The sequence below is a fragment of the Eupeodes corollae genome, chromosome 3 (assembly GCF_945859685.1).
Source record: "Eupeodes corollae chromosome 3, idEupCoro1.1, whole genome shotgun sequence".
Lineage (NCBI taxonomy): Eukaryota > Metazoa > Arthropoda > Insecta > Diptera > Syrphidae > Eupeodes > Eupeodes corollae.
The window spans coordinates 82,691,792-82,714,973 of record NC_079149.1 but is presented as its reverse complement, the minus strand read 5'-3'; the positions used below and the strand labels follow the sequence as shown (position 1 = coordinate 82,714,973).

At 33.9% G+C, this 23,182-nt stretch overlaps 1 protein-coding gene across 1 annotated transcript; it reads left to right on the top strand.

The window, feature by feature from the left end:
• Window positions 1–339: 339 nt before the first annotated feature.
• Window positions 340–22,747, top strand: LOC129949583 (protein phosphatase PHLPP-like protein). Its single transcript, XM_056061134.1, has 4 exons — window positions 340–486; window positions 6,100–6,281; window positions 6,335–6,488; window positions 20,169–22,747. The coding sequence occupies exons 2-4, from the start codon at window positions 6,138–6,140 to the stop codon at window positions 22,598–22,600; spliced, it is 2,730 nt and encodes a 909-aa protein (XP_055917109.1). The 5' UTR covers window positions 340–486; window positions 6,100–6,137; the 3' UTR covers window positions 22,601–22,747.
• Window positions 22,748–23,182: the final 435 nt, after the last annotated feature.

Genomic DNA, 23,182 nt, shown 5'->3' with positions numbered 1-23,182 from the left:
AATTGTCATATAAATTTAATCTATTTTTTAACTGAAGACAAAGTTGTATGTAATAATTGTTAACAAATTCCAAGAAATACTTCTTTGTCAAATCTATTAATATTCGTAAGCATTAGGCCAAAGACTGAAATATACAACTGGGGGCCAAATGGTCGAGCTGACTCTTTGTGGCAACGCTGAAAAGTCTTCATATAAAATACAGCTCAAAGCGAGTTTTCGCAGTCCACATACTCATACATAAACGGTGCTCATGAACCGAATAATTAGTGGCAGTTGGATGGAGGTGATGCAGCGAAGACGTAATCAGTGTTATTATAGTACCGGTGCATGACGGTTCATTGTATGGTTAAAATATACTCAAAAAGATCTATGTTTTTTAAATTGAAATAATGTTGGTTTTTAGTTTAGTGAAAATAACGAGGAGTAAATAAAGATACAATCTGTTTTTGTGAAATAAGCTGTGATTTAATTTGGAGTTAAATTGTGGTATAAACCAATCTTTAAATACGAAATTTAAGTGCCTCATCACTAACACTCATACATGCATTACACAAAAATTTAAGTTCATCGAAATAAACGGTTTGTTAAAGAACTTCTGAATTTATGTATTATGCAAAGTTTTCAAATTTCGAAGGCCAGCCAAATAATAACTTTCACAGATTTTCTAATAATATAGCTCAATTTATTTAGTTGAAAAAGAAAAACAAATTGTTGTTTTTGATTAAAGTAAATATATTCTTTCAATTTGCCCTGACAAAGAAAGATGTTAAAGATAATAATTTATAGGCAAAAATAATGTGTCATAAGCATATAAGCTAGTGTTTGCTGCTTCACAATCTGCTTTGCTTCTGCGCGGTGGATTGTCAATACTACTCCTTTAAAAAATCATCAACCTTGTGATAGAGATTTAAGTGTTTTACAGCCAACTTCTTGCCGAAGTTCTAAAAAAAATATCTTTGTCTTTGTAACTTCATTTTAAAATTATTAAAACCTCGAGCATTTCTTCACATCTTCTTATATCTATAGAACTCAGTTTAAAATAATTTTTGGATTCTAGAAATTTTGAACGTCCTTGTGGTCAATTTCATCTTGCGAGTAATTGCCAAATTTTCCATGAGTAATTGTTGTCATGAAAAAGTGCTTTCTCAAATCAGCCGTTTTAATTCGGCTTAAGAACTGTGGGTCCTCCTAATCCCTGATAGTACTCACACAAAGGAATGGTTGAGAATTGTAAGTCACTAGGCTCTAGTTCTCAAAGGACTGTTGTCCCACCCAATTAATATTAGTTTAATTATTATTTATCTATTAAAACATCATTTTTGAATTTTCATGTGAAAGCGGTAAACTAGTAAAAATTAAGTTTTTAACCATTTTTGACTTTTTTCATATACCATGTAAAAATTAGAAGGAAACAAATAGATTTTTTTTTATTTTTTATTTATAAATAAAAAATCGTTATTATATTTAAAAACATTTTAAGTTTCATTTCATTCAAAAAAGAAAAAGTAAATAATCTTAATAAGATGATAATTTAGAACTTGAAAGCAATACACTGATATAGCCGAATTTGATATTCTTGTACTTTTTTGGCAATAGTAGCAAAAGATGATGATAAAGATTCTTAATCCGATCTGTGTTTAGTATATCAAAGATTTGAGATTTAAAAAACACAAGCAAAAATCACACGGGGAAGAAATGAACCGTTCGGGAAGTGTTCAGTTTAAGATATTACTCGCAACAACAACACCTGGCTATAAGCCCTTATTTGTTGGCATGCTTTTAAACTTGCAGCCCCTTGCATTGCTTTGTCGCTTAGTTTTTGAAATTCGCTAAAAGTATTTCACAAGATTTACCCTCTCTTCTTTGGCGAAATGTTTCGAGTGCGTTCCTCTTTCTAAGCTACCAAGACTTAACAAATGTACCAATTTGTTAACCTTTGGTCTTGGTTTTGTCCATCTAAATATTTATTCTTCTAGGGTTGAAGAAACCAATATCCTATGCATATAGGATAAACCACAGCCACCACGATACTCTCACAAGGAGGCCATCCCATATATGTTTATGGAATTAACCATGCGTCTGTAACATATCCCGTGGTACCATATCTTCTAGAAGTGATCGCCCGATTTCATGTAGGACTCAATCCACCGAGCTTTATCTACAATTACCACCACAGACTTTTTATCACATATAAATACCGACTCAATTGTCGATTTGTATATTTACTGATTTTCATGGATTTTTTTTATAATTTTTATCAGTAAGTCTACCTCGAATTATCAATCTTAAGATTTTTAATCTTTAGCTTCTTGCGTTCGCTAACAAGTTGAGAATTTCCTCAGTACAGTTTTCCGCCGTACCTTTTTCAATTATTATTAATTGCAGAGTATCAATCATCATCAAACTACACTGATTTCTCTAAATTTGTTTCCAGGAGTCACCACGGGGGCTCCCGGAAATTACGCCAGAATTTTTTTTGGAAAAAAAGCCAGAAAATTGTTCATACAAAATTCTGGCTTTTTTTCCTAGGAAAAAATCCCAAAATTTCGGAATTTCAGGCATTTTTTCCTAAAAATTTTCTGAGGTTTTTTCCATTTACAGAAATGGAAAAAAGGCAAAAAATATTTGGAAAAAAAGGCAGAAATAAAATTTCTGGCGTTTTTTCCTTTTCATGTTTAAAAACTGTATTTTGTATAAATTGTTGTAATAAATAAACAGTTTTACTACACATTCTTTGTCTCTATCATCTGTTGTAAAAATTATGTTTAGTTGCTTTCGCGAATTCATCATTGACACTTGACGTTCTGAAAAAAAGCATGCAACGTTGTGTTGTTGCCGTGCAGACATATTAAAATATGCTCGGAGTGCAACTTCAAGTTGCAAGCTCAAGCAGTTGCAGATTCAAACAAAAATTACAAATGTCCATGCTGCCGGGAAATCGTAGCAGACACTTTGCAAGTTTACATTTACTAAAAATATTTTGTTCTTTTCTATTTTGTTAAATAAATTGTTACAAATAAAAAAAATTATTGAAAACTTTAGTAATTTTTTGCGTGGCAGACACGCCGCCGCCGCCGTAACTGCGCCGGCCCGCACCGCGTCCGCAACGCCATTACCAAGCGCGCCGGGCCGTGCCCGCGACGGCGCCGGCTCGCCGAGCGGCACCGCGTCTGCAACGCCATGGCCGCCCCGCTCCCGCGACCGCCCCCCCCCCCATGCGGGTGCATGTCAGGGGCTGTTTTTTCCTGTTGTGATAAAATGTCTACAATATTGACCAAGTAGCGACTTTTAAAATGCAAAACATTTTCTGGCTTTTTTTCCAAATTGATATTAGGAAATTAGGCCAGAATATATCAATTGGTTTTCTGGCCTAATTTTTATTTTGGTTTCTGTTTTTTTTCCATTTCTGTCTGGCACAATTTCCAATGTTTCTGGCTTATTTTCCACAAAAAAATCTGCTTCTTTTTCCAATTTGAAGCAGAAAACATTTTCTGGCGTTTTTTCCAAAAAAAAAATCTGGCGTAATTTCCGGGAGCCACCACGGGGAGGTCCAGACTATAGACATGTCTTTGTCTACATGGAAGTCAGTTTGACCCCCGGGAAGTGTTGAGGAAAGAGATTCATTGGCTGTGTTCACTCTCAGACAGATAGGGTATACGGATACCTTTTTGTTAGTGTTTTACGTGTGAAATAACAGCCGATCAAAAACAGCTGAGATGTAATAAATAATCCAAAGGTATCCAAGAATTTCTGGCGTATGCATGTATGTATTTGATCTGCCAAAACTGCTGATTCAACAACTTGAAAATTTATTTCAGCTTTTTGTATTTGTTAGTAGAAACTTTTTTGCTTACTCAAGATCCAAACAAAAAACAACAGTTTTTTCTCCAAGTTAAAAGTTCTTTTATTTTGCTGCTTTTTTTATTTTCTTTGTGCAAGAGATCATAATAATTTGAAATCGTTAATAAGAATAATAAGCAATTCATTTGGTCATATTTAAGGAAGGATTAGCGAATTAAGGAATGTTTTGCCAGTTCCACCTGGTGCATCCAAAAAAAGAATCCACCTTGTGTTGCCAAAACTGCGATCATGATGTGGTCATAAATGGTTCTTTGCCCTTCATTCATTAGTGGGACATTGTTAGCGACAATCGTTGCTATTTCTACCGTATTATATTGTAGTTTACCATTCAATTCAGTGTCTATGAAATAAGAGGCATTTCGATTTGGTGAATGCATACCGAAATGACTGATTATAGTAAGTTGGCAATAGCAATCAATACTTAATTGTCCATAGCGTCACTGAATACTATTGTAATATCGTTGCACCGTGTACAATGTTGATGCAATTAAACACTAGCACTTAGGAATATAAAAAATAGATACAAACCTATTCTCAGACCTACCAAATGTATGTGCTAAATTTCATTGAAATTGGTTAAGCCGTTTCGGAGAAGTATGGCAACTAACATTGTGACAGGAGAATTTTATATATTAGAACTCAAATACCGAAAGTCTAATTTCATTTTGAATTCTTGTGTCCTTACTGACCAGCTGATTGTGAAACCTCAAAATCAATGTACACTTTGTAGCCCAAATTTGTACACTACGTCAGTGGTGAAATTTCAACTACTTTTGTAGTTGCGCTAAGCCAATGAGCATCCCTTTACTACGTAGCCACTAGCCTAGTGAATGCCAAAAGAAAGTAGAGGGCCTACTTTTAAAAGTCGCCCATTGCCGTGAGTTTCAGATACAAAAGCAAGCACGCCCAACCCTGTATTAATATATGAGTAGTACTTAAATGTTGCACCAATAAATCATTAGTTCCGTGGCGTAATGGTCATTGCGTAGGACGGTCATGCAAGAGGTCTTAAGCAGTATTCACATGAGCGCGACCAACGAACGACAAACGAATTTCAAAATGTGAGTTTATATACGTTTGAAGACATATTTCCACACAAATTCTTAACAAAACGATAGCAATATATGTAGTTTCTATTTGATTTATGATGCATGCTTTTACTTTTAAAAATGTATTTGTCTCGAAATAAATTGTAGTTCATACGAACTGTCAAACTTTATTCGCGTTCCACATTATCCACACTAGCAACGAATAAAATAACCGCGCTAACTTGACGTAAAAAATCATACTTGTTTTGGTTTCGGTGGTGAATGGTGTTCATTCGCGACGAATTAAAAACTTCCATGTCAAAGAAATGTCAAAATCGACGAATATTCGTTCATTCGTTGGTCGTGCTCATGTGAACAGTGCCTTAGGTTTAATCCCTGCCTGTGTCACCGAAGGTTTTTTCACGGGTACTGCTTCTTGGGTGGAATGACAAAGTCTGCAAGGGTAGTTCTTGTCATGAAATTGCTTGCGACATAAAAAGGATAGGTCCCCTCCATCCCTGGCATGACTCGCACAAAAGAATGGTTAAGGGTCTTAAGTCACTAGATCCTGGTTCTCTACAAGCTGTTGCGTAATCTATTTATTTATAAGATCATATATACCCAGTACTAATAATGTTTTTATTTAATTTATACAATTATTTGTGTGATTAAAATGTACCTGCTGTTTCAGCTAATACATTATAGCCAAAATGAAAATTTAATATTTCAAATTTTTTGAAGGTAAAAGAACTAAACATCGCCCTTTTTCTTTTTCTTTTAACTATATTTTTTCTAGAACATTGTTTTTTCTAGAACTCTGCCAGTTTTTCCCAACACGTAACTATTTTAAAATCTTGCTGCAAAATTCATTTAATAGTATATCTAATAACTTTGATGCCACAACTTTGAAATCCTATAATCATTTGGTTTGTGTAGTTTAGGTAGTCCAGCATTGAGGCACTCAATTGTTCATCAACGACAAGGCCTACATAACTGAATTTAAACAAACAGCATTAAAATATATGATAGATTGATGATTCTGTTCCAACTTACTTGAGCTAACTTCCTTCACAGAATGGTCCGGATTTATATAATATTCTTGGCACAAAACACGAAATAATTAGATACACACATTTTAATGTATTTTTTTAGAATCTAAGAAACCTACTAATATATTTTTCCTTTTTTTGTTTTGTTTATGCCTTTGTAGTGTTCGACTTGAGACAATTTAGAAACGCTGCAGAACCAATGGCGAAAAAAAGCAAAATGAAGAATCCAAGAAAAATTAAACAGGAATCAGATGTCGAAACAGTCACGCCAAATCCACTGATGGACAAAATATTACTCAGCGGATATCAAATCCACGATAGTATAATTTTAAGTAATTTTGAGGTAAGACCCTATTGAAAAATAAAAATTATATTAACAAATATTTATTTCTTTAGAATATAACGCAATTAGAGGTTAGTGACAATAACATAGATTATTTGGACTTAAGTTCATTGAAAAAGCTTCAAGTTTTTCAATGTCGAAGGAATGCATTACGAGAACTTATCATTGATGCCGGAAATCTAGTAACGTTAACAGCAACAAAAAATGGTAAATACAAATTTTAAAAATTGTCTTTTACAAGTTGTTTAAATAAATATAGCAGACATATAATTTACAACACTGATGGTCAACAAAAATTCCTTCTTTTTTTCTAATGCATGAACAAAAAAAAAAAAAAAAAAAAATCGTCTAGTAGTAGTAGTAAAATGTTTTTTATTTCCAACTTAATATCTAGAAGTTGACATTTTCAAATAAGATTTTAAGTTTCTTTTGAAGTTAAAAATACAAAACTTACGACATTGACAAACGGCGACTAAAGGGTAGTTGAATTTACGTACATATTAATACAATTATTAGTTTCAAATCAAAATTTGGTGATATTTTTAAGAAAATTTTTGACTGGTTATATTTTCTCACAAGTTCATTTCGTTATGGTAAGGCTGCAGTGATAAAATTCGCAAGTCCTTCAAAACTGATGCTGTTTTCTCCAATGCGCACCTGGATTATTTACGCTTCTGTTAACCGAAATTTCAAAAGAAAAACTACCCTAAATTCCTTTAAACCCGGACATCTGCCCAAGAAGTGCTGGATGTTTTCTTCCTCCCTTAAGTTGTAAACAAAATAAAAATAAAATGCACGACTGGGTCGCACGAACTTGCTCCTGTATGCTAAGAGTATGTTTAAAAAAGTACTTATATAAGATTTAAAAATATACCTGTAAATTAAGTTTGTCTTCAAAGATATAAATGCCATTATGTACAATTGTACATAATAAAAACCATAGTACTCTCATGAGCATAAACTTTTAGGGCGACCAGATGCCGAGTCGTTGGCGTGGCGTTAGTATCGAAAGTGGAGAAATTCAGCGGGAGCGAGAGAAAAATATTATTTCCATTCCCATAAGCAGCCAGCAGAATAAGGGAGATAATTAATTTTCGACCCAAAAAGTCTACACAATTTCCTTCATTCTACTTGAGTCTATCCTTGTATATATTTTCACATAAAGAGCTTCCATATGAAGGTTGATGAATTTGTTTTTGTTTTATTTATATCAATGCACTTTACATAAAAAAACAAAATGGCTTAATATTGTATCTAATAAGGGGATGAAACAAACTTTTGCATGCTTACGTCAGCTGTCTTTGGATCTTTTACCGATATTTGTTTTTATTTACATTCATAAGTCTGCTTTTACTTCGGTACGATCTTTGTATATGAAAAATGGTTTGTATTGTGTATGTATAAGGCTACGATGCGATTCAAAGCTTTTTTCCTTTAAGCCTAGTACATACTTGTGAACCATCTCATGAACCCATACAAATTTCAGTTTTTGGTTCACCCGTGAACTTGCTCGTGAAGCTGAGTGGAGAACAAAGTGGAGAGTTTTGAGTTACCGATCAGCACGCTGAACGCATACGACGTCTCACCTTCTGTGCGGTATAGATAAAGTATTCAAAATAAGTAAACGATCTCGTTCCCCTAGTTGTGAAGACATCATGTCTTCCAACAAAAAAAATCCAAAATATTGGATACCCCTACAAACTCATCCCGATACGGGCAAAGACCAAGACGTCGATCTTGATGATGAACTTGTTCAACCACCTATATCTAATAAAAAATCTAAAATTCCTTCGGTTTGTGTTCTTCAAAAAACTTGTGAAAATGTGCATGGTTTCTTAGCTGAATTGAAGTTAGATAAATATTGCCTTAAGAAAATGTCAATTGGCATTAAACTAATTTGTGAAGATCTAGAAACCTATGATAAAGTGTGTGCAGAGTTAAAAAGAAAAAATTGGCAATTTTACACCCATGATCTTCCAACGGAGAGGTCATTCAAAGTCATGTTGTATGGTTTACATGAACTATGTACAAGTGAACTCAAACAAGAACTGAATAATATTGGACTTAAATGCCAATACGTAAAACTCATAAAAAAAAATTATGACCAATTTATTGATATATTTTATTTAGTGTATCTCGAAATTGGTTCTATTAGATTAAGTGATATTAAAAAGAAATGTCGTTCAATATTTAAGACACAAGTGCGTTGGGATTTTGCTCGAAGACCGCGAAACAAAATTACCCAGTGCTACAACTGTCAGATGTATGGTCACGGAGAGAAACACTGTCACATTAAGACACATTGTGCTAATTGTTCGGAGAACCACGACACTAAAGATTGCAAATCAAATACAATTAAATGTGCAAACTGTATGGAAACCCATAAATCCACTGATCCTGTATGCATTAGTCGTAAAAGTTTTTTCGAAATAAGAGAAAAACTATCTGCAAGAAACAAATCAAGCACTTTTACTAAGCGAATTCACAATGAACCATCTCAATCGCAATTTATATCCAACGCAAATGATTTCCCTGCTCTTAAGCCCATCAATCGTAACATATCTTCATCAGCAGCAGAAACAAATAAGACTGATCTCGCCAGCAATGATAACTCTAATTTTTGGGCAAACAATATCAACAAAACCGGTTTTCTAGGGTCCAACAACAACAACAACACAAACAGTACCAGTGTACTCTTCTCTTTGGATGAAATTAACTCTCTCACTGCTGAGATGATCACACTACTTAGTCAATGTCATACAAAAGCAGATCAATTCAATTGTATTGCACAATTAGCAATTAAGTATTTGTACGCAGGTAAATAATGTTAAACACAAACTTAAATATAATCTGTTGGAATGCTAGAGGCATTCGATTTAAATGTGTAGAATTTTTTGCTTTTCTAAGCAAGCATAATATTGGTGTTAGTCTTGTAAATGAAACATGGTTAGACAAAAATGTAAATATTGCTAATAAAGAGTATAAATGTTATAGAGTGGATAGAGAAGAGAGAATAGGAGGCGGTGTTGCCATAGTTATAAAAAGAACGCTAGAGCATAGATTACTACCCATTGTTAATACTAAGGTAGTAGAGAATATTGGTATTGAAATACCATTTGCTAATGGACATTCAATTAAAATATTTTCTGTTTACTTTCCGGGAGGAAATTCCTCCGTAACTAGAAGATATGATTTAAGAAATGATTTACGAAAACTGGTCACTATGAATGAAACTTATTTAATTGGGGGAGATCTCAATTGCAGACACAGGAATTGGGGATGCATGAGAGCCAACGCATGGGGTAATATATTGTATGATCTTAATACTAGGCACTCATTTAATATTTTGTACCCTCCTGAACCCACTTGTATACCCCCTAATGATAGAACAAACCCTTCGACCATTGACTTATTTTTAACAAATATGCCAGAACTTTTCAGTCAGCCAATTGTCGTTAATGATTTAAGTTCAAACCATCTTCCGGTCATGTGTAGCGTCAATCATGCACCTCGTCAAAATGAGAACATGATTTTTGACTACAAAAATGCTAAGTGGAGTAGGTTTAAAAATAAAATGCGTACTAAATTGGAAAACTTACTGATAATAGATCCCAATGAAGTCAATCCTGATCAAATTAACGACGCTATCCAAAATTTTACAAATGCTACATTGGAAAGCGTGGCACAATCTGTTCCAAAGAAAAGGGTTCATAACGATAACTCAAACTCACTTCCAGCAAATATTGTGCAACTTATTAAAAAAAGGAATAGATTTAGGTTATTGTGGATAAGAACCAGAAATACTTTTTATCTATCTGAAGTTAAAGTTCTTAATAATTTAATAAAATTTTCTACTCAAGAGCACAAAAATAAAAAGTGGAACGCGAGGCTACAAACATTAGATAAAGCCAGTAAGCCATTTTGGAACCTTGTCAAAATAGTTAAGAAAAAAAACAGTCAGATTCCAGCGTTAAAAACTGGAAACTCAGTTTTATTGACAAATCTTGAAAAAGCAAACGCTTTGGCTCATGAATTTTTTGAAAATCATCAATTAGGTAACAACGTTTCGAGCAGTAGTTCTACTGAAATTGCTGTAGAGCAATCAATGGATATTATAAGATCTCAACAATTTCAATTTAGCGAAGATACAATTACAGTACAGGATGTAAAAACTGTACTTGGTGGCCTTAAAAATTCGAAGAGTCCAGGACTCGATGGTTTGAAAAATATTATGTTAAAAAAACTGCCCAGAACAGGTATAAAATTTTTACAATTCATTTTTTCTGCTTGCTTTAAAATAGGTTATTTTCCAAGGCAATGGAAAATAGCAAAAATAATTCCCATTCAAAAACCTGGAAAAATCCTTCTATAAGTTCTAGCTATAGACCTATTAGTTTACTCAGTTCTCTGAGTAAAGGTCTTGAGAAACTCATAAAAAATAAAATAGTTTTGCATTTGAACGAGCATAATATCCTTCCAGCGGAACAATTTGGTTTTAGAAGTTGTCATAGCACAGTGCATCAAGTGCATCGAATAACGAATGACATAAAAAGTAATTTTGCAGTAGGGAAAAGCACTGGTCTGGTCTTATTAGATGTAGAGAAGGCTTTTGACACTGTGTGGCATAAAGGCCTTCTCCACAAACTCTTAGTTCTGGATTTTCCAATTTTCATTATAAAAATGATAAATTCCTTTTTAGCTGAAAGATTTTTTAAAGTATCAGTAAACGGTTCCTACTCTGATCTATATGAAATCCTTGCAGGTGTACCACAAGGATCAGTTCTTGGTCCTGTTTTGTATACCATATTTACTTATGATTTCCCGACGTTAACAAACTGTAAATCAGCTATTTTTGCAGACGATACGTGTTTGTATTCATCAGATTCAGTTGGTTTCAACATTGAAACCAACTTGCAATCTGCGCTGAATATTGTGCAAACGTACTTTAATGATTGGAAGATTAAATTAAATGCTGGGAAAACTCAAGCCGTCTTTTTCACTAGAAAAAGAAAAGCTTGTTTTTTACCCACCAATATGCTTCAAATTAATGGTATTCCAACAGAATGGAAATCGAGTACTAAATATTTAGGAGTACACCTAGACAAAACACTTACTTTTGCTGTTCATATACAAGAAGCAATCAAAAAGGTGAACTTAGCTATAAAAATTCTATATCCGTTTATCAACAGGAAATCAAAACTTAGTGTTGAAAATAAGCTCATCATTTTTAAGGTTATCTTTCAAAGTATCATGCTATATGGGTCACCTGTTTGGGGTAAATGTGCTGATAGCCATTTACTTCGATTACAAAGAACCCAAAATAAAATACTAAAAATGATGTTAAACCTGCCATGGCACTATTCTACGAAAGATCTCCACTTACTTGCCAAAATTGAAAAAGTTTCATTTAGAACAAGTTATTTGTTTGAGCGATATAATGCATCTTGCAGACTATCGGAAAACCACCTTATCTCAAATTTGGCTATTTAGAAATAAAAAAAAAAAAAAACACAAAAAAAAAATTTTAAAAAAACACGAAACTATAAATAAAAAAATATGTAAAAATAAAAATTAAAAAAAAAAATGGTTAAAGCTTTAATTAGTAATTATTTATTTATTTATTTATTTATTTATTTATTTATTTATTTATTTATTTATTTATTTATTTACTTATTTATTTATTTATTTATTTATTTTTTATATACTTATTTATTTATTTATTTATTTATTTATTTATTATTATTAATATATACATATATTTATTTATTTCTGTCTTTCTTTATTTATTTATTTATTTTTGTATCTTATCATATTTACTTTCTTTTTATTGTTTTTATTTATTTAAATGTTTATGCATTTGTTTATTTGATTATTTGTTCATTATTCTATTTATTATTGTAATTATTTATTTTGTTTGATTTTTATTTATTTATTTATTTATGTATTTATTTATCTATCTATTTTTGGTTGTTAACATATTTCCTTTTTCTATTTTGATTGTATTTATTTATTTACTTGTAAAGCATTTTTGAGATTAGCGTTTTTCGATGCTTCCCAGACTCCTATTCTCTCCAATCTTGGATAACCATGTTTCATAAAAATTTGAAGAAGGTTTTTTTTTTGTAGCTTTTTCCTTCGATTTGTTTGTTATGTTAAACTGTGATAATTTTATATAAAATTGTTATTTTTTTCAGAAGTAAAGTAGGGTTATACTAAATCTCTGTAAATTGTGCAATATAATTATAAGAACAAATGTAAATAATTACTGCTACAATAAAATATATATATATATAAGTGGAGAGTTTTCGTTCACGGGCAATTCACGTGCAAAATGTATGGGAACTGTTGGTGAAGCTTTGACATTTGGTTTGTTCATGTTTACAACGTGTACTCACAAGTGTGTACTGTGTACCAGTGAGCAATGTCAAAAGTTCACTTTATCCACTGGCGAACGTTCACTTCACGAGGAAGTATGTACTAGGTTTTAGATAGAGCTTTATTGTAATTTCATATAAGAAGAATCAGGATGAAAATAAATAAGATAAGAAAGAGGCAGACCATGAATGTTTATAATTGTAAAGCGATCGCCTATTGGTTGTGTAGTTAGGTAGCAGGTATATAGTTCATTGGCGTGCTTAGCTTTATGCAGATAGATAGATAAGGACATGTTATGATGATAATGAAGGAATGTTATTGGTAGCTAAAAGGTACATACTACATTCCTTCTTTACTATAAGTTTTCAGCGCTAACATGGAGTTTTTACGTTCAGTTTATTTATTTTGTTAAAGTTTAAAAAAATAACAAGCATACGTACAGGTACAAGAAATTGCTATTCATGTGTTGTTTAAGGTCAGGCTTTTGAGCGTTTTGGATTTTAGTTATGAAGTGACACGTAAGCAGTAGTTGTAGAAGTTGTACGTAATACCTTTATAAGTAGGTATAATGTGTATACGTTGAAAAAGTGATTCTAATAGAAAATACATATACCTACTCTTTCTGGTCCGTTTCTTTAACTTGTACTAAGTATTTATTCCTTTATATAGGCGAAGGCAAGTAAATCATGTGTGAAACAACCTTATTCGTAAAAAATAATATTTTAAAATCACATATACAAAGTTACCAAGATATTACTTCTTAATAGACACGTTAAAATAGATTCTTGATTAAATATATCATATTCGTTAATCCGATACAGTTGCGCTACATGGGCGGCCATTGTTGGTATTTACAATAATTTTAGTTATAAAAATACATAAATACATATGTACCAAATGCACTAATTTAGATAAAAGCTAGGAATGTAATTACAATTTTGTCAAAATAATGCGCTCTTTCGGGCTCATGCACAGTTAAAATATTAAAAAAAATTATTTTAATATTCAAAATTTCGCCGAAAAATAAGTTTGTCTTCAAAAATTTAAATGCCATTTTATAAATAAAAAAACATTTTATTTTTCAAATTTTTTTTATGAAAATCGTTAGAGCGGTTTTTTTTTAAATTAATTTTTTATATATAAAATTTTTCAATTTTGTTCTAAAAATATTTTTGGTACGCAGTTGTTTAGAGATTGTTAATATACGCTACACATTTGAATTTCGTAAAAAAATGTTGAAACGTTTTTGAGATATCAAATTTTGAAAAAATAAAATTCAATATTTTTTTAAAAATCCAAGCAATAAAAAATTGCACTTTTGATAATCAAATATTGTTAAAGCAATATAAGAGCTTATTTAGAAAAAAAATTATTGAAATCGGTTTATAAATTACTGAGAAAATTAAAAAACAAAATAACGGTTCTATGAGCGGTACCTTTCCTGAGCAATACAAAAATTTGTTTTTCTTATTAAAAGAAGCCAAGTTAAAAAATAAAATTTTAGAGAAAATTTAAAGAAAATCCATCCGTTTGTTTTTAAGAAAATTCGAATTTTCGTTTTTTGCCCAAAAATATTGTATGGTGGCCACTGTTAGTTTTGATCTTAAAAAAAAAATGAAAAAAACGCCTAACGCGAATCTGCTCAAAACCTTAACTTCCAAGTTTGAACTCAATCGACCCAATGGTTTAGGCTGTAGGAGCGTGGACAGACAGACAAAACCGACCGGACGGAATCGCGGGACCCACTTTTTTCGACTTGTCTACCATCGTAATATCATGTTTGATTAAAATCTCGAGTTCGAAATTTTGCACGAATGCAAAACTTGCCATATAGTTCCTATATGTCGCAAGTAATTTCGTTGAAGTTAATCCACTTCTTCGCACATTCCAAAGCCCCAGATCTGAGCACTGCCTGAAATAGTTTTCATTTGTTTTTTAAGTTGATATTTCTTTTTGCTAGAAAACATTGCCACGTCGAGTGTCTGCTGTTCTTGGCTGCAGTGTTTCTCTTTTCTACGTGCTTTGAACACGACATCTTTGGTGAAAGTAAAACTCCTAAGTAAGTATAGTTGGAGACAATCCGAGTTCTTTCTCCATTTAATGTCTGATTTTCTTGACTAGATAACCTCCCACCATTTCTGAACAACAAAGCAGCAACCTTATGCAAATCATTTATATACAGTGCGGAAAGCAATGGTGATAGCAAGCATCCCTGTTTGACTCCAAAAAGTGTCTCAAAATATTCGGAGAGCTCTTCTCCCGTCCAAACAGCTGATTGTGTGCTGGAGTATTTGGCTTCTATCAAGTTTACAAATTTTGTCGAAATTTCTATTGTGTGAAGTTTCTTTCAGATCGACAAAAAATGCATACACCTTCTTTTTTATGCTAACTTTACTCGTAGATGAACACTGATGCCAGATTAAAAATGTTATCCGAATATTTTTTCCTAAAGCCCATCTGAAATCCTGTTAGTAAATCATTTGCCTCCACCCATGAATACAGCCTCTCGTTGAGAATTCCCATCATAATCTTGGCCACACAATTCATAAAGGAGATTCCCCTGTAATTACGCGTTTGATTTGTATCCCCTTTTTTAAATATGCGAAAGATAATCGTTTTCACAAAGACTTCTTCTACTTTGCAATCGTTCAACATCCTATTAAAGCATGCCAGTTGCTCCAAGAAGTCATCTGTTGCATGTATGAAGACTTCATAGGTAATCCTGCCCTCTCCTGGTGCTTGGTTTAGTTTAACTTTTTTAAGAATACTTATAATTTCATCTACAGTTAAAGGCATTTCCAGATCCCGATTCTGAATTAAGTTAGGGCATACAAAATCTGATTTACCGTTTGATTTGGGTTCAGAAGTGAACTATAATATGTTCTTCACTCTGAAGCGGAAATTTGAGGGAAAATTTGATAGTCTTGATAACGTATTTCCTTTGCCAAATTCCACCACTCTTTACTGTCTTATTTTGAGGTCAAGCAGATTGTTGTATGTAGACTTACTCCTTTTTGCAAATAGTCTTATATTCTTTTTGAGCTCGTAGATAGTTCTCTTTCGCTTCGTGGTTTTTCGTTTTCCGAAAAATATTGAGCAATTTATAACTTTTTTTCCTGGCTGTTTCGCACTCATAAATGTACCATTTATTCTTCGGCTTAAATTTTGAGCTTCCGCTCTGATCATTTGTTGAGTTCTTAATTAAATCGGTAAATCCTTTTGCTCAATTGAATCTTTCTGAATTATTAGATTATACAAATTAAAACTAAGATTATTTTGGTACTCAGTTTTTTTCCGATCATTCCACAGCAATTTAGGTAACAGAATAAACTTTGTAGTTGTGTTGGGTATAGAAGTATGCTTTAGGGACAATTTTGTGGGCAATTTTCCTCTTTATAAATAAATTTGTCTATCACATCAGACATCAGGACAAATCTTTATCTTCTAGATTCAGTTTAAACAATTTCAGTATAGCACTTAGTTTTCGTAATATCTTATTAGTTATGAGATGACTTATGGATCTTCATTTGACTCCATCTAAAGTTTAATACCGTTTTGCGTTTTTCTGTTAAGAACCGTTTTAGCATCAATACTTCATCGTTCTTTTTTATGGTTAATGTATGGCAAATCAAAATTGAAAACTTATAAGAATTTATTGAAAAAAAGAGGCTGAGATGCGACCCACACTGATAACTTCCCATCCCGTCTGTCGATTTGTCAATTTTTACCAAACTTGCGTAGTATTTTTTGTAGATTTTATATTATATGAAAAAAGGCACTGTTGGATTTTTATATAAAAATTACTGAATATCGAAAACAATATTTTCTGTAAAATAAAATAAGTTTGAAGCCAAAATTTTAAATTTTTAAAAAGATATTTGAGCCGAAAATCAATTTTTACCAACTTTTATACATTTTTTTTTAGGTTTTTATTTTTTGTAAAAAAAACTGTCAATGCAATTTTTCTCAAAATTGTATCAGATGTCAAAAACATTATTCTTCGTTCAAAAATTGTTTTGGAGATGAAATTATATTTTAGTCGTAAAATTTTGGAGGTGACACATTTTTTTTCAGATTTTTTGATTTATAGAAAAAATGTATTTGAAATCGATATCTCTTCTGGTTCTTGAGCTAAAGAAGACAAAAAAACGTCGCAAACGTACGGACGTACGAACGTACGTACACACGCACACACAGACATCTTTCTTAAAATCTTTTATTTCGACTCTAGGGACCTTGAAACGTCGAGAAATGTCAAAATTTTCAATTTGACAAATCGGACCCATTACAATAACTTCCTATGGGAAGTTAATAAGTAAGATACTGAAAATGTTTAAACAGAATATTTAAAAAAGTATGTATCTCAAGACACTGGTGTAATGGACGGGTTTTGAAGTCGGATTAAAATTAAAGCAATCAAAAACCTTAGAAAAAGCAGAATTTGATTCTCACGGGTTTAAATCTGATATTCACAAAATAACCGCTGGTGTTGCCCAGGGCTCGGTTTTGTGTTCGATACTCTTAATTATTTGTATAAATGATTTTCTGTCTGAAACTTTTAACCAACTAAATTCTTTCGGTGATGAAAGTACCTTCAGCTTTTCATATTGGTTTTTAAATTCTTATCCTTGTACTTTGGATGTGGACTATCAACAGCAGCATGTGATAAGCTCATTTAATTCTGATATTGACAGAAATTTCCAATGAGGAGTCAAAAACCATGTACAATGTGCAGACATTCGAACCGATGTGCATTGGTATCTCCTTTCTAATCCTATCCTAATTGCTCGCACTGTGTTTAATCATTATAAGGGTTTTCATAACCTATTTAAATACATGTTCGCAATTATTTTAATAATGGTATACACCCAAACGAGAGAGGGGTGGAGAGGTGTTTCCACTAAGGCACCTCTCCTTATCCAGGCGGCAGCGGACGAATTCTCGAGATGGAATCAACGGTGGCGTCTACAGTTCCAGTAAGGTTGAACTACTTAGTGAACACCTTATAGGGCTTCTTTGACATATTCGGAGCCAGGCCTGTAAGGAGCGGTTTATCCGGCTCCTCTTCCTTGGAGTTATACTACGGATATGGCCCTCCAGGTTGGGGGTTGTGCCGTCGGGGTGACTTCCTGGCCACGTAAAAATACCTTAAGTTTCGAAGCACCAACAAGCCTCGGATACGGACGGATTCACTGTTGACAACCCACGGAAACGAAATAAGGACAACGAACTTCGGATATGTACGTGGAATGTTAGGTCCCTTAACAGACCACGTGCAGCCGAACAATTAGCGGAAGCCCTAAACTTGTGCAAGGCAGATATTACAGCCATCTAAGAAGTGCGATGGGATGGACCGCGCAAACGCAAACTAAAAGACTGCGATATACACTACGGCGCCTGCTACCGAGAACAAAGACAGCGTCTATTTGGGTGTGGATTTGTTGTTGGAACTAGGCTCAGGCAAAAAGTCTTGAGTTTCAACAGTGTGAGCGAGCGCATCACGACAATCCGCATCAAGGCTAAATTCGCAAACATAAGCCTAATATGCGCGCATGCCCCAACAGAGGAGAAAGATGAAGACACCAAAGACATATTCTTCGAGCTCTTGGACAAGACATATGAGCAGTGCCCTGGCTATGACATTAAAATTGTCTTAGAAGATTTTAATGCCAAGCTAGGAAGAGAAGACATCTGTGGTGGCATAATCAGGAGATGCACCCTATCTCCGACAACGGATTTATGCTGGTCGATTACGCTGCCGGGCGAGACGTTCTGGTAGCTAGTACGCAGTTCACGCATCTTAATATCCACAAGGGGACATGGAAATCTCCTGATCAATCAACCGTCAACCAGATTGACCACATTGCGATCGACGCACGACACTTCTCCAGTATACAGGATATCCGAACATTCCGAGAGGCCAACATTGACTCGGACCACTACCAAGGTACGGCTACGGATATCCCGATCCAAGCCAAAACAAGGAAGTACTGTGAGAAGATTCGACGTTAGACAGCTACAAACGCAAGAGACTGCCATGTCCTTTTCCGATCGAGTCTCTAATAACCTCTAAAGGAGTCCTATGCTTCTTGCATTAAGCATTGAAAACCAGTGGCAACATTGCCTTGCAGCCATCAGAGATGCCGCCTCTGAAGTGCTAGGTTTCACACGGCCACCACAGCAAAACCCCTGGTTTGACGACGAATGCCGGCAAGCGCACGCAGCGAATCAACCGGCATACAAAACGGCGCTGCACAAAATGACTAGAGCTGCTCACGAGCTCTACGAGCAGAAGAGGAGAGAGGAACACCGGCTTCTTAGATGGAAAAAAAGAGAGCATGAGAACGGCACGATTGAGGAGATAGAGGGATGTCACAACAGGAATGAGGTTCGTAAATTTTACCAAAAGGTAAAAAAAAACTTCCCAAGGGTACCAGCCACGAACCGAAGCATGTAAAGACGATCAGCGGAACTTCGTAGTAGAACCGCAGTCGATGCTGAGAATATGGAAAGATCACTTCTCCAAATTATATAACGGCGATGACGAACCGAATTCCACTGTAAAGGAGATAGTACCACTCAACCTCGGCGACGCAGATCAACAATTCCACCTACCCAACCTTCACGAAGTGAAGATAGCTATATCTAAATTAAGTCAAACAAAGCTGCTGGAGCTAACGGCATCGCTGCCGAACTATTCAAAGCAGCAGGCGATGACTTGGTATGGAGCATGCACCAACTCATCTGCAAAATATGGTCGGAAGAAAGCATGCCCGATGAGTGGAATCTCAGCAAAGTGTGCCCGATACATAAAAAAGGAGACCCTCTCAACTGCGCCAACTACAGAGGCATCAGTCTCCTTTTCATCTTCGGCTGTTTTGGGATTGTTTTTATAACAGCAAGACATTGATTCCATTCCTGATTCCAAAATCATTGCAATCGTCTCTACTTCCACTCCCAAGTTTATTTTGTCCTTTACTTACCTTGCAGTCAAATTTTCGAGAAGAATGCCTATTTTTATTTCCGTTACTGTTTTCTCGCTGACGCTTTCTTCTTGAACGTTTAAATGAACCTCACTTTTCTAAATTATCAATAACACTAGCAATCTCACTCTTCATGGTATGCCTTTATTTTCTGATCTGGTGTCTCTTCGTACTTATTACAAAACCTACAGATAGTTCATAAATCCTAGGATACTGAGATGCACAAGGAGTTGGCTATAGCCAGGCGTCTTTTTAAGATATAAGTGATTTTAATATGACAGGTGTTCCTAGCTCGAAACCTTGACATAACTTAGAAATTCCGCGGAACGACGTTGGTCGCCTGAGGCAGTTCGATACACATTGCTTCATTTTTATTCTATGTTTTAGTTACCCTGAATGCAGAAACTTAAATATCTATTGTTTGTTGATAAATACGGTGGGGAAAGAATTTTAAAGAAAACAATTAATCTACAACAAATATATTTACATTCTAAACATAATTAAATATATTTATTTATTTCAATTCCAGATTTGACGAAAATATCTGTTTTATCAGAACCAAGCTGTCTTTATTACGTAGACATAAGTTCCAACAAATTTAAAGAGTTACCGCCATGGCTCGACAAATGCATCAATCTACACTACCTATCAGCTAATAACAACGTTATTGAAGAAATCGGCTCCCATTTTATAAACAGTAAAATTATATCCCTTCACACTTTACAATTAGCCAACAATAAGCTTAAATCATTGCCGGAGTTCACAAATGAAAAAATAAGCCTGCGAACATTTGCCCTTCAGTGCAATGAACTGGAAAAATTGCCCAACAATTTGTTTTCATCATGCTTCGAATTGACTGTCTTAAATGTTTCTTATAACAAACTCCAAACCCTGCCGGACATACAAAATGATAACTCACTGTTGGAAAAATTATTAGCTTCCAAAAATCAACTTAACAATTCATCACTCGATGCTATCAAAAAACATAGAAAATTACGAATTCTTCACCTAGCGTATAATAACTTAACAAGTTTACCAATTACCAGCATAGAATATTGGTCAGATTTGGAAGAGCTAGTAATAGCAGGAAACAAAGTAGACAAACTCCCAGAAAACATTTCAACACTCAAAAGGCTAAGAGTACTAAGATTACATTCGAATCTTCTCAAATTCTTACCTGATCTTTCAAACTTAACTAACCTTCATGTGCTAGATTTAGCTCATAATCAACTTAACAAGGTAAATTTAGGAACTATACTACCCAGAAATGTGAGATTTCTGGACTTATCATGTAATCAACAACTTCAAGTAGACTCAAATCAACTAAAGACTTTTCAAGCTGAACGATCAATTAGCTTTGTTGACGTTACCGGAAAGAATCGATTTTGTTTGCCTACCTCAGCGTTATTAAGAAGCAACACAAACTCTTCGTTTTTACCATGGAAGTTGGGATTTTCAGAAACCCCTGGAAAATGTGCTAAGCTTTGGATAAGTCAGCTAAGACTGCCGCATTTCTGTAACACTGAAGGCCTTATTGGAATGTTTGATGGACAAGCAAACAACAGGCAAATGAAATTGCTTCCAAAAATTATTCCAACAATACTTCTACAACATCGTGTGGATCCCAATAACCCCAGCGAATACATGAAGTATACTCTTATATCAGCTTACGAAAATCTAAACACAAGAGACAGATCTTTCGAGGATTGTGCAATTTTGTGTCACATCGTTAAAGAAAAACCGAGCCATGGTTTTTCCGAAAATATTCGACGATCAAGAAAATACGTTCTCCGAATAGCTGTTGTAGGGCAAATTACAGCCTTTCTTATACCGAAACAACAGTCCTTTCCACCTCCACCTGGTTCAAAGAGACAACAATTTAAAAAGTATGAGAGTTTCGGGAAATCAGTACATGAAGCAAATGTTTTTGAAATTACCTTGAACTCAGATGATGAATATTTAATTATTTGCAGTAAAAATATCTGGGAAACCGTTTGTATAGAAACAGTTATTCAAGAGATTCAAAATGAACAAAACCTTATTCTCGCAGCAAAGAAAATTCAAGACATTGCTCAAAGCTTTGGATTAGAACAAAATATTAGTATCATCATACTTAAATTTGACAACGTAGATTCTTACGTTGATCGTCTTATAAACGAACTTAAACAGAATGTTCAAAAGAAGAAAAATATTTATAACTGTCCTAGCTGCGTTCACACGTCTGGCGGTAATAGTTTCGATAATCACCTTCATTCTGCCAGCAGTGCTCGTTCCTCGCCAATCGGTCAATCCGATCAAGGAATCAGCGAATTAAGTGTATGCTCTAAGCGTGTAGATTCAGATTCCCAATATTTTGCAGAACCTCGCAGGTCGTCTATTAAATCGCAGTCTTTTGGCGATGACAATATTTCTAGGCTTCTAGAAGAAAGTGATATTCAAGAAAATGAATCCCTTCTTTCCGAAGAGCAATTTAAGTGCTGGGAATATATGTTGGAACAGAACACTCAACTGCTATTTGATAAGGAATTAAACAAAATAACTAACTTTTTTGTCAGGGAGGAGAATTCTTCAAGTAGTATTAATTTGCAAAACAATAGAGACTTGACATATTTTGGTTTAATGCGTTCAGGAGAAAAGAGTAAAATGTCCTCTAGCTTACCCCAACTTCTTCATAGAGATGTTAAAGAGTACTCGAATAACCAAACGAAATCTCTAGCATCAAAATACTTTGGCTCTGCGAGATCTTTTCAGCAGTTTAAATCTACAAATAAGAATTTTAGAGACCGATTTAAGCCGGGCGAAGACACTAGTTCAGGATATTTCGGGTCACTTCGACATATCTTGCCATATGGTTTTGAAAACGAGTTTGCAATTACCCATGAAAGGAAGGTAGGAGATGATTCGGTGGAGTATGCAAGTCGAATGAGTCAGTATTGGGGAGTCACTTCGACAGAGCTCTAATAGATATAAAGAAGGGTATGGCCTTGAATTTCATACTAAAATATACAAGCTTGACTTGAGTTTTCGGTGCTGTACAGTTTCTCTCATTTTACTCGGTGCACAAATTCGGTATTCTAATTTCTTAATGTTGGGGTGCTAAATCCAATTATTCTTTGCCGGTAAATTCCGATTCCAGATACCTCACTGACAAGTAAGGGGTGGCCTAAAAGTTTTAAATTTTAATCATATTATGCATAGAATAACAAATTAGTTGTAAGTTTAGAAAATAAAACTTTTAAAATTTAAAAAAATAATTAACAATTTTGAATTAATTTATGTACACAAATTTTTTTGACTTACAGGAAGCCTATTGGTCTGTTCTTTTTTTAACAATTGTTAACTATTGTTGTTATAAAGGTGAACAAGTATCATTGTTACGAATTGCTGGAACTTTTAAAGGCATTTAGGAACGATAATTGCTCGAAACTGTTGATCTTGTCAATCTACCAATATTACATTTAAAAAAAACTTTTATAACTACTATTAAGGAAACTCTTGACTTCAATTGAAACTTTTAAGAAAAATTGAATCAATTTTTAGTTT